Source organism: Onychostruthus taczanowskii, unplaced genomic scaffold, assembly GCF_017590055.1.
Source record: "Onychostruthus taczanowskii isolate IOZ18803 unplaced genomic scaffold, ASM1759005v1 scaffold92, whole genome shotgun sequence".
Lineage (NCBI taxonomy): Eukaryota > Metazoa > Chordata > Aves > Passeriformes > Passeridae > Onychostruthus > Onychostruthus taczanowskii.
Genome location: NW_024507213.1, coordinates 1,296,449 through 1,311,884, shown reverse-complemented (window position 1 = coordinate 1,311,884; position 15,436 = coordinate 1,296,449). Strand labels below are relative to the sequence as shown.

Below are 15,436 nucleotides of genomic sequence, written 5' to 3'. Positions count from 1 at the left end.
TCCCAGTGTGTTTATAAAGGTGAACCACTTCACAGCCCTCCAGCCATGACAGCAGGGGCTACCTGGTCATCACCCCACCACCCTAACCTGGCACCTTGGCCTGTTTTATGCACTTTAAAAGTGCCATTTTTTTCCTTAAGAGAGCACACAGATCACATCTTTGCTCCCCTGAAGCCTGCACAGGGTTTGGGGTTGACTGCAGTGTGGTGAGGACTTGACTCACTCATCCCCCTCCCCAGCAAAACTCTCTCAAGTGATTTTGTGCCACAATGGAAAGCAATTTATTACAAAAGGGCTACAGCCAAAATCTAGCCAGGAAAATAAAGAAAAAAAACACCCCTGACAGTAGAATTTATAGAGACGTTTTCCGAGGGCCTCAAAGGGATTTCATTTTGTGACAGTTTTCTATTCAAATTGTAATTTCAGGGCTGGGTGTGGAGGAGCTGATTTGGCAGCTGAGTCCTGGTGAGGGGCAGGGTGAGGGTGCCACAGTCACAGGCACCAGGGGAACAAAGGCACTTGGGCCAGGCCTGTGAGGTGTGAACATCAATTTGAGAATTTTCCCCTCAGCTGGGAAACAGAAATCAGTATAAAGCAGTAAAAAAGCTGGCCAGAATGTGCCCACCTCTGCTTCAGCCTGATATTTTAAAATTTCCCTCCAGATAATTTCTGTACAGAGGAAAAAGGGAAGGATGGAAGAACCTGTAGTGGTGCGGAACCTACACATATTTTTTGTGAAACCAGGGACTGCATGTACAGATGTTTTGTTGTTGTTTGGGTTTTTGGGTTTTTTTGTTGTTTTTTTTTTTTTTGGCTTGTGCATCTTCTTGTGCTGTTTAAGTTAAATGTCTCATTTTAGGGTTGTGAACTGGAGTGACAAAATCAGACAGGGTTGGCCTCAAACATCTCCTTGTTTTGAGGCCTTGTCAGTGATTTTTATGCACCAACCTTTGGTTTGGGCTCTCTAATTTGGCGAGTTTGACTTGAGAAGTTTCCCTCCTGAGCAAGTCTGAAGGTTTCATGGTGAGGACGCGTGCTGCTCAGGAGGAGCACAGGTCCATGTACACCTCTGGTTAGGCTTAACTCAGCAAACACTCCCCCTGAAAGATGAAAAAACCTGACCTGAGGGCAGCTGAGCCATCCATTGAGACCGGTGACAGCAACAGGAAAGGCTCTTGCAGCAGCTCCACCTGGAGAAAATCACCAGCTTGTTCCTCCACACAAAACTGAAAGCAAAATCAACGTTTAAGAAGAAGAAGAAGAAAAAGAAACAACAGCATTGCAAAACAGCAGCTTGTTCTGGGCTCACAGCAGCTCATTATGGAGCAGTGGCAATAAATCATCATCCAGTTTGGCCGTGGAGCTCAGCTGAAGTCAAAGTGGAAGACACAACATTCCTGGGAGCTGTCATGAGGAGCCCTGTCCCATCTTTCCAAGCCTTGCATGAGCAGGAACGAGACAAGCTGCAAGAGGCCAAGTGCTAGGCAGAAATTATTTCACTTCCTCCATGCCTCTGCAGCAAAAAATATTCCTGTCCCTAAATCAGCTCTAATTAATTTATTGCGGAGTTTTGGGTTAAAATGTCTCAATTGCTCTTTTGTTCTTGGGAGGACGCTCTTGTTTTTTATAGATATTTATTAGTGCAGCTCGTAGACAGCTGATTTCATTTCCCATCTCTCTGGGTTTTGGCTCTGAGGAGGGAAGGATGGAGTCATGGGGCTGAAAAAAGGGAGCAGGACTCAGGGTTTTGTCTCCTCCAGCACAAGGAGCTGCTCAGGACCAGACCCTGGGCTGCTCTTTCCCTGTGAAATAAAATAAATTGAAATAAGTGTGGTTAGCCAGGCACGCCTGGAACATCACCAGTTGAATCAAAGCTGAGCTAAGACAGGCTGGAAAAACAGAATGCAGGGATGCCTTCAACTCACAGTTTTGGCTCTGAGGAGGGAAGGATGGAGTCATGGGGCTGAAAAAAGGGAGCAGGACTCAGGGTTTTGTCTCCTCCAGCACAAGGAGCTGCTCAGGACCAGACCCTGGGCTGCTCTTTCCCTGTGAAATAAAATAAATTGAAATAAGTGTGGTTAGCCAGGCACGCCTGGAACATCACCAGTTGAATCAAAGCTGAGCTAAGACAGGCTGGAAAAAAACAGAGTGCAGGGATACCTTCAACTCATGGGCAGAAAGGATCCACACCAAGGGGAAATTTAGCTTTTACTTCTGGGTTTAGAGCATTTGGGAATGGCCTGGCCCAAGCAGGCTGGTGCTGCTAAGCTTTCTCCACTCTCAGGTGAATAATTAATGCATAATTAATGTAAATAATTAAATCACTCATCCTCAGGGATATCAGTGATGGTTCCTGCCTGACCAGGGCCTGCCAGGTACCAGAAGGGTGAAGATAATTTTCTCCCCTCCCCAGAAAGGGAAATTAACCATGTGCTCACTGTGTGGAAATGCTGCCAGAGAGTATTGTCAATACCTGCCTTCCCAATACAGCAAGAATGAAAAACTTTGAGCACAGTATTTGGATGAATTCTCAATGACTGTTTAATGTAAGAACTTTTGCTCTCTTCTGTCTCCTCATTTTTTGCTGCATCAAAAGCTCTCCCAGTGTCTTTATAAACTGGAGTTGAGCAGGCTTGTGAGCAGTCCTGTAAATATATTTTATTGCCTTTCTCTATTTTTACATGGATGTGAGTCTGGAGGACAGACTTTTCTACAGCCTTTTCTGCCTAGAACTCTGGCTTTTAGTTAAAATTGAGTTTTAACATCATCTTTCAACTACCTTGGAAGCCAAAGAGGACCTGGCAACATCTCAGAAAGAAAGGGCTACATGAGGATATTGAGGTAGGTGATTAAAGTGATTAAACCCAGAGCTGAACCCTGGTCTCCCAACCCACAGGAATCAGAACCATGCACTAGAAATGAGATGCAGGACTTCAAAGTCATGGTTAATTAAGTAGGAAAAGAAGGACAACATGGTATTACATCATTTACTCAGAGCAACATGGGTGCTACATGCTGTACTGATGATTTTTAAATTACTTCTACAGCAATAGTGGCATAAAAGCAGATATTTAAACACTTCATGGCTTCATGCCCTTCACAGGGTGGGTGCCTACCTCTGGACATGACTTTTGCCATCAAATATTCCTCTCAGACTCCCTCCAGTGAACAGCAGCTCCGTGTGTCAGTGGAAGATAATGAGGACAGAATTTTTCAGTTCAGCATTAAAGTGGTTTCATGTGTTTGTTTCCTACCCAAGGAAGGGTATTCCAGCAAGGAGCCACTGGCTGGATTCCCAAAAAGCTGAGGCTCACAAGAAAACCTTTACAGAGATGATTTTCACAGTGTCTTTCCAAAATCACCTGCCCAGCGGCTCCGTGAGGCTGTAGGAATGATGGCAAAATTTTCCTTGGTTAAATATTTCTGCACAAGGAAAATAGAGCCATAAAAAGACCTCCAAACTGAGCTTTGTTTCCTTTCCAAGAAGGAAGTTTAAAGTAGAATGGTCATCCTTTCAATCCAGGGCTTGCACAAACATCACCTTGGATGATATTAGAATTCAGGAAAAAAAAAGAAGAAACACCCTTCCCCCCAGAAAAAAACCCAAACAAACAAAGCCCCAACAAAACAAAACAAAAACAAAAAAAACCCAAAAAAACCCCAAAAAAACCCCAAAAAAACCCCAAAAAAACCCCAAAAAAACCCCAAAAAAACCCCAAAAAAACCCCAAAAAAACCCCAAAAAAACCCCAAAAAAACCCCAAAAAAACCCCAAAAAAACCCCAAAAAAACCCCAAAAAAACCCCAAAAAAACCCCAAAAAAACCCCAAAAAAACCCCAAAAACCAAAACAAAAACAAAACAAAAAAACCCCAAACAAACAAAAAAAAAAACCAAAAAAACCAAAACAAAACAAAAAAAACCAAAGGTGATTTCTGGTTGCTGTTGTCACATCTGCCCAGTGGGACAGCAAGAAATTCAAGACCACACAGTGCCAAACTTCCCAGATCCACATCTTCAAGAGGTTCCACTGCAATTCTTACTTTTTATTCCAATGCCACTGGTGAAAATGCTCAGTGAGAGTGACCCCAAGACTCATCCCTAAGGGATCTCCAGAAACAATTTTCCTCCAGCTCAGTGTTTTCCTTCTTAAAAGTGTTGGTCTTTAAAAATATAGTTTCATTTCCCTAACAGTACCAGATTAATCCTGAGGACATGCATGAATGAAATTAATTCTGGAGCATGATTATAACAGCAGTGAAATTGCTTAATGGTCAGCAAAGGATGAAAAATTCAGATTTGACCAACATTATTTGACCAACAAAAAAAAGACAAGATGGAGGATGACAGATCAAAAGGAATTGCAGGAGACAGAGTTTATGAGCAGGCAGACTTTGTGAAGGGAATTAGAATAAAAGTAGAGCAGGAAAATATTTAGTAGGAGACTGAGAGGATTGATGGTTGGTCCTCTCTCAGTGGGGGTAACCAAATCCTGGGCATTTTTCTCAATTAGGATTGCCCAGAAGAAGTTCAGATGTATCACCTTCACTCTCCAAGCACCCTGGACATGCTTTTATTGCCTTGTTTTCCTTCCATTTTGACTTCATCATTCCGATAATTTATTTTTCCCACAAAAAAACAGGAAAAAAAAAAAAAAGAAAAGCTTTGCCTTAAACATTTATCAGCACCTGGATCCCCACGTTTAAAGAGATTTTCTTTCCTCAAGCACCTCCAGGCTGATGGATCAAGCTGCAGGAGCTGCCAGAGACAGCTGAACCACACTGAATATTTCCAGAGAATCACATTTATCCACACAGTCATTCCTACATCACAGGCACAAAGGGAGGGAGAATCTGATGCACACACAGCCACACACACGAGCGTCTGCTTTGGGGAATAATAGTGAGAAGGGAGTTAAAATAGTGATGCAGATTGTCAAAACATTACCTCAAAATCAAACTAACATTATCATGGCAAAGGCAACACTTTATGCAGCACTTCCTCAAGAATTGATGGGGTTTTCTGGTTTTTTGGGTTTTTTTTTTTTGGTTTTTTTTTTTTTTTTTTTTGGTTGGTCCAGAATTTTCTTTTTCCTCTCCTGAAAAGAAATACTTTTGAGCTGTGCTTTTCAAAATTTGCTGGATGAACTCAGACCTCAAATAAGAAATTGTTTTGCATGACAATACCCATCCTGTTCAAGCAGTTACACTAAAGGTATAAAACTCTAGGTGAGTTCAAATCTTCAATGAAAACATGGGTTTTCCTTCTGCAAAGCAACTGCATGTTTTATCTTTCCCCAAAAATACAGTTTAAACTGCTAAAAAAAAATTACCTGGGAAAGAATTTGTAGATCCATATCAAGGAGAAATGTTCATAAAGATTCTCTGGAATTTGATCTGTCATTCCTTACTTTGACTAAGTTCCTGCCTTTAAAGACCCATTTTTGGGCATTTTTCTCTATGTTGTCTCCTGTAATTTTGGGTAGGGGAGAAGCAATTGAGGGGATGTGACATCTCACTGGCACACCTGGAAAAACTTACAAACAGTGAGTTAGAGAACTCTGTCCACAAACCAAAACAAGTCTAAGTTTGGTAGATCTGCCAAAGAGGAGGGTGAACAGAGTGGGGATTAAACCCAGAACTGCTCATGCAGGGATGGCAGAGACCTTGGCTTTTCTCAGACACAACCAAGCAACACCAAGTATCCACAGTAAGCTCTAAAAAATAATTTTATGAGGCAATCCCACAGGGCTCCCTTCCCAAGGAGCACAAGTTAATTTGAAATAGATTTCACCTGTCTGGGTGAATTGGACCATATCTCCCTGCACAGGGAGGAATGAGCTTAAAGACAAAGCAGAGATCCCCACTTCTCTCACAGACAAATGCACTTCCTGAGGAATTTTCACTGATTTCCTGCAGTTTTTGCAACACCACCTCTGCTCTCACACCACACAGAACCGATTTGGAGATTGGTGGGGTTTTTTCCCCTGTCAAAATCGACTGGAAAATGGAAACTTATTAAAAAAAAACCCCAGTAGTTTCTCAAATAAATCTTCAGCAAGGATTTCACCAGCAGGCTGAGGACACTGACAGTGCCAGGAGGGGTCTGAGTGTGCAAAGAGCCCCAGCTGGGTGGGAAAGGGCTCTGCACACCAGGGCTGCAGCTGCATCCCCCACCAGGAAATCTGCTCAGCCCCTGGCCTGCCACTGCAAACCTCCAAAAAACCAAAAAAAACCCAAAGAAACAAGCAAACAAACAAACAAAATGCACAAAACCCCCTGAAATAAACAAACCCCCCCAAAAAAAACCAGCAAAAAAACCCAAACAAAAAACCCTGCACAAAAAACCAAAAACCAACAAAACCAAGAAAACCCAAAAAATGAAAAACAAAGAAAAAACACAAAACCCCCCGAAAAAAAACCAAAACCCACCAAAAAGAACAGGTTAAAAAAGGAAAGAAAAAACAAAAACAAAAATGGAAAAAAAAACCAAAAAATGGAAAACAAAAAAGCAACCAAGGAAAAAAAACACAAACCCCCCTAAAAAATGAAACCCCACAAAAAAACTACACAAGAAAATAACCAAAAAATCCCAAGAAAACCCCAAAAACAAACAAACAAACAAACAAACAAACAAAACCAAAAACCCCTGAAAAAACCCCAAAAACAACAACATCAAGAAACACCTAATAAAACCACACAATAAACAAAAACGAAAAAAACACCAAGGAACCCCAAAAAATTAAAAATAAAAAAAACCTCACAAAAATGAAACAAAAAGAATCCCCCAAAAAAACCCAAATCAAAACGAAGAAAAAAATCCCAAAACCAAAACCCACAAACACCAAAACCAGGAAATAAAAAACCCAAAAACACACATTATAAAAAACAAAAAAACCAAAAAAAATCCCAAAACCCACAGAAAAACCCCCAAAGAAACCAAAAAACCCAACCAAAAAAAAGGAGAGAAAAGTAACATTTCCTATTTGCAGCAGCAGCATTTTACTATTAGAAACCCTTTTACTATTAGGAACAGTTTCCTGAAAGGGGGGAGCTCTGTGGGATCTTCAGCTCCATTTTCTGCTGCAGGCACAATCCAGCCAAGCTCTGGCACTCCGGGTTAAGTCATGGAACATTTTCACCTCAGAACTGAAACCATATACAAGCTTCTGCTGAAAGCATTGTCAGATCAGCACTGGAAGATTTTAAATCAGGCTGTGCCTCTGAATGGGTGCATGAATGGCTCTTTTGTGGCCCTGCCACTTCCCAGGCACAAAGCCTTTTTAGCAAGCAAAATATTTTGGCCATTCTTATTTTTGCTGTGTGATTTATAACAGTGTCCCAAAGCCCTTTGTGATTTTAAAAAGCTGTGACTGTGGTTTTTTTCCAGAGAGGAATGATTAAATATAATATTCTGAGATCCCCATGTTCTTGTATGAAGCCTGCAAATGCTGACAGGGATGCTTTTAATGGAGTATAGGATGGAATTCTGGCAGAATCAGAGCCACTTCAAAAATATCAAGTATTGCACCAAAGAGCTTTGCAACCCGTAGAGCACAGAGGATTTCCAGGGCTGACTTCAGTGGGATTCCTTCTGAGAAAGAACTGGATCCTTCTGTCTTAAGCAAGGATGGATTCAGGCTCCTGAAAATGCAAAGCAGAATCCTGAGGTCCACGCTGAGCTCTTCATTTTGGCCACTGAAGGTAAATGCATGTTACCTTTGTCTTTTTGGTGAAGCTTTAAATCAAAACTAATGCTTCATTTTGGGGCAAGACAAGCTCAGGCATTAACAGTTTTTGCTAACCACTACCTTTACTCATAATGTTTAATAAATAAAGACAAATTTGACATATTTTTTCAAATGCATTTTATTTTTCTTCCTTTTTTGTAAGAAATTGCCATAAGGAAAAAGCTGAAGTATCAAAAATCACAATTTTAAACGCTGTGGGTTTCTAGAGAAGTAGTTAAAATAGAGTCAATACCAACTTTAGTAGCACTTTACTCCCAAAAGCTGGGATACCTTACAATGCACAGTGCCACAGAGAACCCTCCAGAGAAAGGACATTTTGCTTTGACTCAGAGCAGAGCATCCCAAAGTCACACCTGCACCTCCAATAAAGCTGATCTATCCATTCCCAGCCTGGGCTGAGCTGGGAAAGGCTGAGCCAGTGCTGGCCTGGCACCACTTCACGCCTGGAGTCTGGGAAATGTCTGATCCTGAGCACAACCAGGGGCTGTGAGGATGCCAAAACTCACCCACAGTGCCCTGCCTTCCCCACTCAGGGATGGAAGCTGCACGTGGAGCCCAAACTCAGCTTTGGGACACCCAAAACGAGGTGCAGCAGCCCAGGGCTCTGCAGGAAGCGTGGTGCGGGAGGGTTTAGAGCCTCAGGGCAAAGGTTTTGGCTTTGCTCTGTAAAAAAACAGCTTTTAGTCCATAACTTTTCCCTGCTGGAAGCAGCAGTGTCCCACTGCCCAGCCCCACGTGGCTACATGTCCTCGAAGAGCTCCTGGGGCTCACAGGAGTTTTCCAGGGTTTCCAGATCCCAATCCGGGCAGCGCTGCGCCGAGGTCGCCTGCGAGCCCAGGCCAGCCCTGGGGACAAAAAGCAGAGGGATGTGAGACAAATTTGGAACAAATATAAGTAATTCCAACGTATTTTGGGGTTTTTCCTAAGTGGGAAGTGATTCTGTGATACTGATTCACTTGCTGGGGTGGCAGTGGCAAAGAGGAAATTCAGTTTATAAATTGTATAAATTTATAAATTTGTAATCTATATATCTATATACAATTTTATATAAGAAAGAGTTTATACATTTATATTAATATAAAATATATTTAAATTTGTATTTATATTTGTATTTATATTTATTTATACTTCATGCAAATATATAAATAATATCTATTTTAATACATAAATATATATAAATAGAATACATTTATATGTATAGCTTTATATGTATATAAAAATTTACATTAAAACAGTTTATAAATTTATATTTACATAAAGTATATATTCATATTTACATTCATTACTACATTTTGTATTTACATTTTATATAAATATATATTTTATATATTTATACACTTTTATATATAAATATATCCACATAGAATATATTTATATTTATAGTTTCATATTTACATAAAATTATATTAAAAGAGCTTATAAATTGATATTTATATAAAGTATACATTTATATTCATTTTCACTATTATTTTCATATTTCTATTTTATACAAACATATAAATAATTTATATTATAATATGTGAATATAAAATATATAAATAGAATATATTTATATTTATAGTTTTATATTTACAGCAAAATTTATATTAAAAAAGACTTTATAAATGCTCTGCTAGAAGTTTTTTAAACACCCTGAGAATGACCATTTCACCCACAGTTTCCACATGGAGACCTGGAAAGAGCAGCACAGATGCAGAAATCACACTAAAGGAGCATGTTCCCTATTTCTGCTCTCTCTCCAGGACATGATTCCAGTAAAGACAGCTCTGCCCTTGTGCCTTGGGAAGGTGATGTATCCTGTGTTTCCAAAAAACCCCAAAAAATATGCCATTTCCAACAGCTTCTGACCCCTGCAGCAATTACACTTATATAGGCTGAATCCACAAAAAACCAAACCAAACCAAGCCAAACCAAAGCAAAGCAAACCAAACCAAAAACAACAACAACAACAAAACAACAAAAAAACCCAACCAAATGAACAACAAAAAAAAAAACCAAAAACAACAACAACAACAAAACAACAAAAAAACCCAACCAAATGAACAACAAAAAAAAAAACCAAAAACAAAAACAAAAAAAACCCAAACAAACAAATAAACAAAAAAAAAAAAAAAAAACCAACAACAACAACAAAAAAACCAACCCCAACTGAATCCTGCAGCGAAACCCTTTTTCTTGTGAGTTTAGAGGGGATTTGTCAATCCCAGGGGTGTGACAAGGATTCCAGGGAGCAGCATCAGCCACTGCCTTGAAAATAAAAAGTGATTTCCTAGCCTTGGCTCAGGGCCTGGCTGCAGCTTCACAGGGGTTGAGGGCTCATGCCCAGGTCCATTACAGTGCTGACAAAAAGGTGGAAAATTCAGGTATTTCCCAGGATGGGAAGAGCTAGACAGAAGTGGTGGAGAGTTCTACCCTCCAGTGCTGCCCTGTGAGGACTCAGGGAAATGAGGCAGGCAATGAAATCCTAATTTTCAGACTGATTCAAGCATCTGCCTTCTACTGCTCCGTGTGATAAAGTCAGTACTGTCGGTCAAATTAATGAATTTTTCCATTTTCAGAACGAAACTTTTCCGTAACTCCTACCTAGGAATCTCTAGGGAGGAGAAGGCTCAGTAAAAAATGGCAATTTCAAAGGGGAAGGAGCTCTCTCAGCCACCAGGCACGGCATGGCTCCCACTCCAAGCTGCTCAGGCCCTTGGAGGCTCAGAGCTCTGAGCATCCTGTGTTTCCTGGATCTGGGAATGAGTTCCATTTCATCCCTGCTGTGCTCCAGGGCAATCAGCAGAAGCCCTGTAAATGCTCAGTCTTGGATGCTGCCACTTCCTGAGAGCTCTCCATAATCCAGAAGGGTTTCCTCGCCACTCTTTCTGCCACTCCACTTCTGCAAACCCCTCTAAATTCAATATATTGCTATATTCAGAGTATGGTAATTACTTTCTCTGAAAGTCTAATGAGCTTTCTCTGAGAGCTCTTCCAAAACTCTCTTCTTCAGGCCTGAAGAAATTGTGCCAAGCATCTTTTATATTCCTTTTTGTCATCCAGTGACACCTAAACAGATATCTGCCTCACCAAAAAGTCACTGGGATGAGCTGTGAAACAGACCTGCAGGAACTGTACCCTTCACCAATGACCTCAGAGCATCCACACTGCTCTGGTGGCTAAAAATCAACTTATTTAAAACTAAAATACAGGCCACCAAGCCCCAGCAGAAGATTTTGAGGGTCAGTCACTGAAGGTGTATTGTCCTTTTACCTCTGTGGGTGCATCTCCAATGAGAACAACACATGTGAACCACACAGTGTGGAGCCACCCACTGATCATTTAAATTAATTCTGAAAGGTCTCATTAGCAAATAAATTAGGCTGTGGAGGCCTTTGTGCCACCACGGGTATTTCAGATATGCTTTGGTGTTTTTTGGGGTTTTTTTTTGAGCATATGCTCATATATTATTCAGGCATAAAATAATTAAAAGACCTCTGAGACCCCACATTTGCTGGCTGTGGGATTTCAGCAGTTCCAGAGTTTTCTGATTTGGACAGGGAAGCCTGACAGGGCTTAAGCAACGTCAACAACCATTCCATCCCCATTGGCTAAAATAACAGTTTTCAACACCATCCATGAGAGCAAATCTTTACGCCAAGCCACTGTTGAGAATTCACAGTGAGAATTATTAAGCTTCTGTGTCCTTGTAACAACATGGTCCTCATTTAATCTCCAAAAAGCTGCCTCTGAATAAACCCAGAGTGGAGGCACCGGGCTCTTCACACAAAGCTCATCAGCATTTGATTTAATTTTGGTTCCAGGACTTGGTGATTCCCACTTGCATGGCAGCTGCTCACTGAATGCCAACAGCCTGCTTTGTGCTGTGAAATTATTTGGGATTTCTCAGGGAGGCTGTATTACCATATCCTGACACAGAACTGAGTTAATTTCTGTAAATTGCAGCGAGTTGCACAGCCCTCTCTTGCCAAGCAGCCTTGTGAGTAAGGCATTCTTCCTCAAAGTTTATTCTTCTGTTGTATCTCTTTTTGAAGTCTTGCCTTTTGGTAAACTTAAACTGCATTAACACATCTGGAGAACTGCTGACTGTAAGAGATCATTTCATATTTCCTGACATTTAGTTCATAAATTGAGACAGAAGAGCAGACCCACAGCTGGTGTGAATCACTGCAGCACTAATAATGTCACTGCAGCTCTGCTGACTTACAGCAGCTGAGATTCTGGCCCCAGATCTGGAAGAAAGTGGTTACATGACTTGATGTTTCCTTCCAGAGCTGAGCAGGAGTCCTGAGGAGCAGAAGACACGCAAGGCTCTCCTTACCCAACAGGAGCTCAGGGACACCCAGGGACATGGCTCTGCAGGAGCTGCACCAAAAAAACCTTCATCTGCTGGAAAGATGAAGTGTCCTTGCACTTTGCTTTTGCCTCTAGAGCCAGCCCAGCACCCTGTGGTTATGACTCTACCCAAGCTTTTGTCCTTGGGCAACTCTCATGGGATTTGGAAAGAGAAAAACCCTCGCAAAACAACGTGGATGGAAAGGTTTCCCAAGAAACTTGAGTAATCCAGGATTGTGCCCCGGAACCACTGCATTATTTCCCTCATTTCTTAGTAATTAAAATAATTGCTTCCAACCCTGAGCTGGCATTTTACCAGGAGAGGGGATCTCAGCTCTCACCATCTGAATTTCTCAGTGTGTTCATCCTTGTCCAGATTGGTTTAATGCTTCCCTGTTTTGGACATGAATCCCAATGAAGGCTTAATACCATGAGCAGACAATAACAGAGGATAAAATCTGATATAGACTTTCTTCAGTGTCATAAAAATAGGTGCCAGCTGCAGCTGGTAGGCAGAGAATTATCACAACATTAACAGAGATATCTCGAATTTTTGAGGCCCCCACTAAAGCTCATGGCTGCAGCTGAAATCCTGGCATTGAATAACCAATGTCCCGTGGTGCCCTCGGTGCTCAGAGAAATCCTGTCTGCCTGTGGTGACTGGGAAAAAGGAGGAAAGTTAACCACAAAAAGAAAAAGCAATGGTGTCATGGAGGAGGGGGAAAAGCCTCCCGCATGGAGTGATGCACTGAGAACACTCCATGCAGACAGAGCTCTTTAAATTGGAATATTAAAAAGGTGGGTAGGCTAAATGGGAGCTACATGTGATTAAAAATATGATGGTATTCCCCCTTGGAGACATGCTGGAGTCACTATAAGGTAAATCATAGAGACATTTATCTTTTTAATTCAATGTAGAATGGAAAAAGAAAATAAAATGTTTTACATTTTGGCAGCAGTAAGAGTATTCAGCTTCCAGGTTCAGTTTTTGCTGGCATTTACTCCTAGAAGTGATATGAAAGCAGGCCCATATACTTCCAAATAATCCTGCAAAATGTAAATTCCACCAAGTCTTGAAGAACTTGCTGGGTACATTCGATTTCATGGCTTGAAATTAGAGTTGAGGGACTTTTCCCTAAGTTTGTGAGGAAACTGAGATTTTTTTGTGTCGATCTGAAGAGAGCAGTGGTGCCAGAGATCATCAGAGCCCAATCCACACCTGGCCCCAAGACAAATTCACAGAAAGTAGAGAAAAATACTCAGGAAATAGCTGAATAGAACAATTCTATGCCTGGCATTCCCCTAAGCTCAGTGTGTCAAGCAAGTCCAGTCCCCACTCAGGTCACCAGACAGACAATGACAAGATTATATTATTATTATTATTATTATTATTATTATTATTATTATTATTTCATTATCACTATCATTACCATTATTGTTGTTAGTATATAAATAGATAATACATAATATATTATATATATATTATATAAAATATATAATGCTAACAAAAATATAATAGAATACAAATACTACTACTCATAACAACGACAGCAATACAAATTAATCTTGTTCAATTTCACAGTTAATGAAGAATATTTTCAATGCAGCAACCACAAAGCCAATGTTCAACCAGGGAAACAAATGTTCCTTCTTAAGCTTCCATCTCTGGCTGGAGGCCAACCTGCACCTGCACCCATCTCCACCTCTGCACTGCAGGGCAAACCTGGAATTCCCTCAGTCAAACACAACTTAAAGACAAACTTTACAACCCAGGACAATTTTAAATTTTGTCTTCAGCTCCTGTGAATGATGCTTTTCATTCTCTGGGACTAGACACCACCAAATGTGGGATGATTTTGTTTGACGCTTGTACAAATTGCGTGGAGTTTTTTTAGTTCACATATCCTTGGAATCCTCCAGAGGGAGGAAAGTGACCTTGGAATCCCTCAAATATCCCATAAATTGACATATTGATTGTAGCAAGAGCAAACAAATCCTTGGTATTGAGAAGACGCTCATATTTATCTCTTAATGACATAACTTTTAATATCTGATATAATTTCCAACGATTGGTCTAGATCAGTTCTCAACATTTCTATTCATCCACAGTGTTTATTTAGTCCTACAAAACAGAAACTTTTTCAGGGACTTCTATCCTTTGAGTTGCAAATTCCCAATTAACTTCAGCTGGCATTGGTGCAGGTCCTTATGTCAAGAGAACATTCTGGTTCAGCAATATAAATACAGCCTTGGATCTTTCCATATGATCAAACACGCTTACAGATGCTCACTAACAAAGATCTACTTAAAAATGTAATAATAGATGTCACTTACAAGGAAAAAGCCTAAGCCATGTTTGTTTTAGACAAGTGGCACACATTTCTGTGGCTCATTTCCACTTAAACTCCTTCCTGCTTAAATAAACTAGACCACATGCACTTCGAGGAACACACCAGCACCACTGCCTTCACTGGGGAAAAAACACAAACCTCTTAATCACAGCTACAAAAGTACAGAGTAAAGGGAAAAAACTTGGTTTGTTTAGGAATTTTGTCAAGGCCTCCCATAAATCCAGCGCATTGCAAATCTGCTGGCAAATGCTGGGAGACATTTCTCAGAGTCATTACGCACTATTTATCACATATACATTTATATAACACCAAAACTGGCTAAACTGTGCCATAATCCTGCTCCAGGCTGTCAGATCCTGGGGCTGCAGGGTCTCCATAACCCTTTCCTAGCCCTCAGGGTGACCACAGAGACCTCAGAGGGCAAATTAAAAAAAAAAAAAAATCCTGGTTTGATTTCTTGTGTAGGGAATTTGTGTGTCCTGGTCTTCCTCTGTCTGCATCCCTGAAGGGGTGGGGGTGGAGAGTGGAGGGATGGGGTTTTCCACCCCAAAATCTGGTGACTGCACATGGCAGCTACAGCTGAAAGCCATGCTAAAACAAAGAACAAAAGAGTATTTAACTGGAGAAAAGCAGGAGTTAGGTTAAAGTTAAGTCTGAGCTTGCAGAGCCTCCTGAACCACAGACTCAGCCTGCAGCTCCCTGGGGCCCACCCTCTGCACTGCCTGCTGAAGAATGAAACCACCCCCTCCACAAATTAACAACATTTAAAGTATTCTGAAAGAAAAAAATTGACTAGTTCACAATCTCTGTGTTGAAAACTTCCCTCTCAGGGCCAGAGTGGGGTACTCTGATTTAGGAGTATTGTGGTTTGATATGGGCAGAATTCAGGGAAGTAATATAAAAGGTTTTTGTGTAAGTATTAGTTTGTTGAATTATTGAGAAATTTGAGATGTTTTTATAAAAGATATATGTTAAAGATGGAAAAAACTTGTTGGTTTTTTT

At 40.8% G+C, this 15,436-nt stretch overlaps 1 protein-coding gene across 1 annotated transcript in view; it reads right to left on the bottom strand.

The window, feature by feature from the left end:
- Nucleotides 1-8,487: 8,487 nt before the first annotated feature.
- The window catches only part of XRCC4 (X-ray repair cross complementing 4), a 147,786-nt gene continuing 140,837 nt past the window's right edge, over nucleotides 8,488-15,436 (bottom strand). Inside the window, exon 9 of the mRNA XM_041426662.1 lies at nucleotides 8,488-8,593. Within this exon, the coding sequence (XP_041282596.1) occupies nucleotides 8,488-8,593 (106 nt within the window). The remainder of the gene's footprint in view (nucleotides 8,594-15,436) is intronic.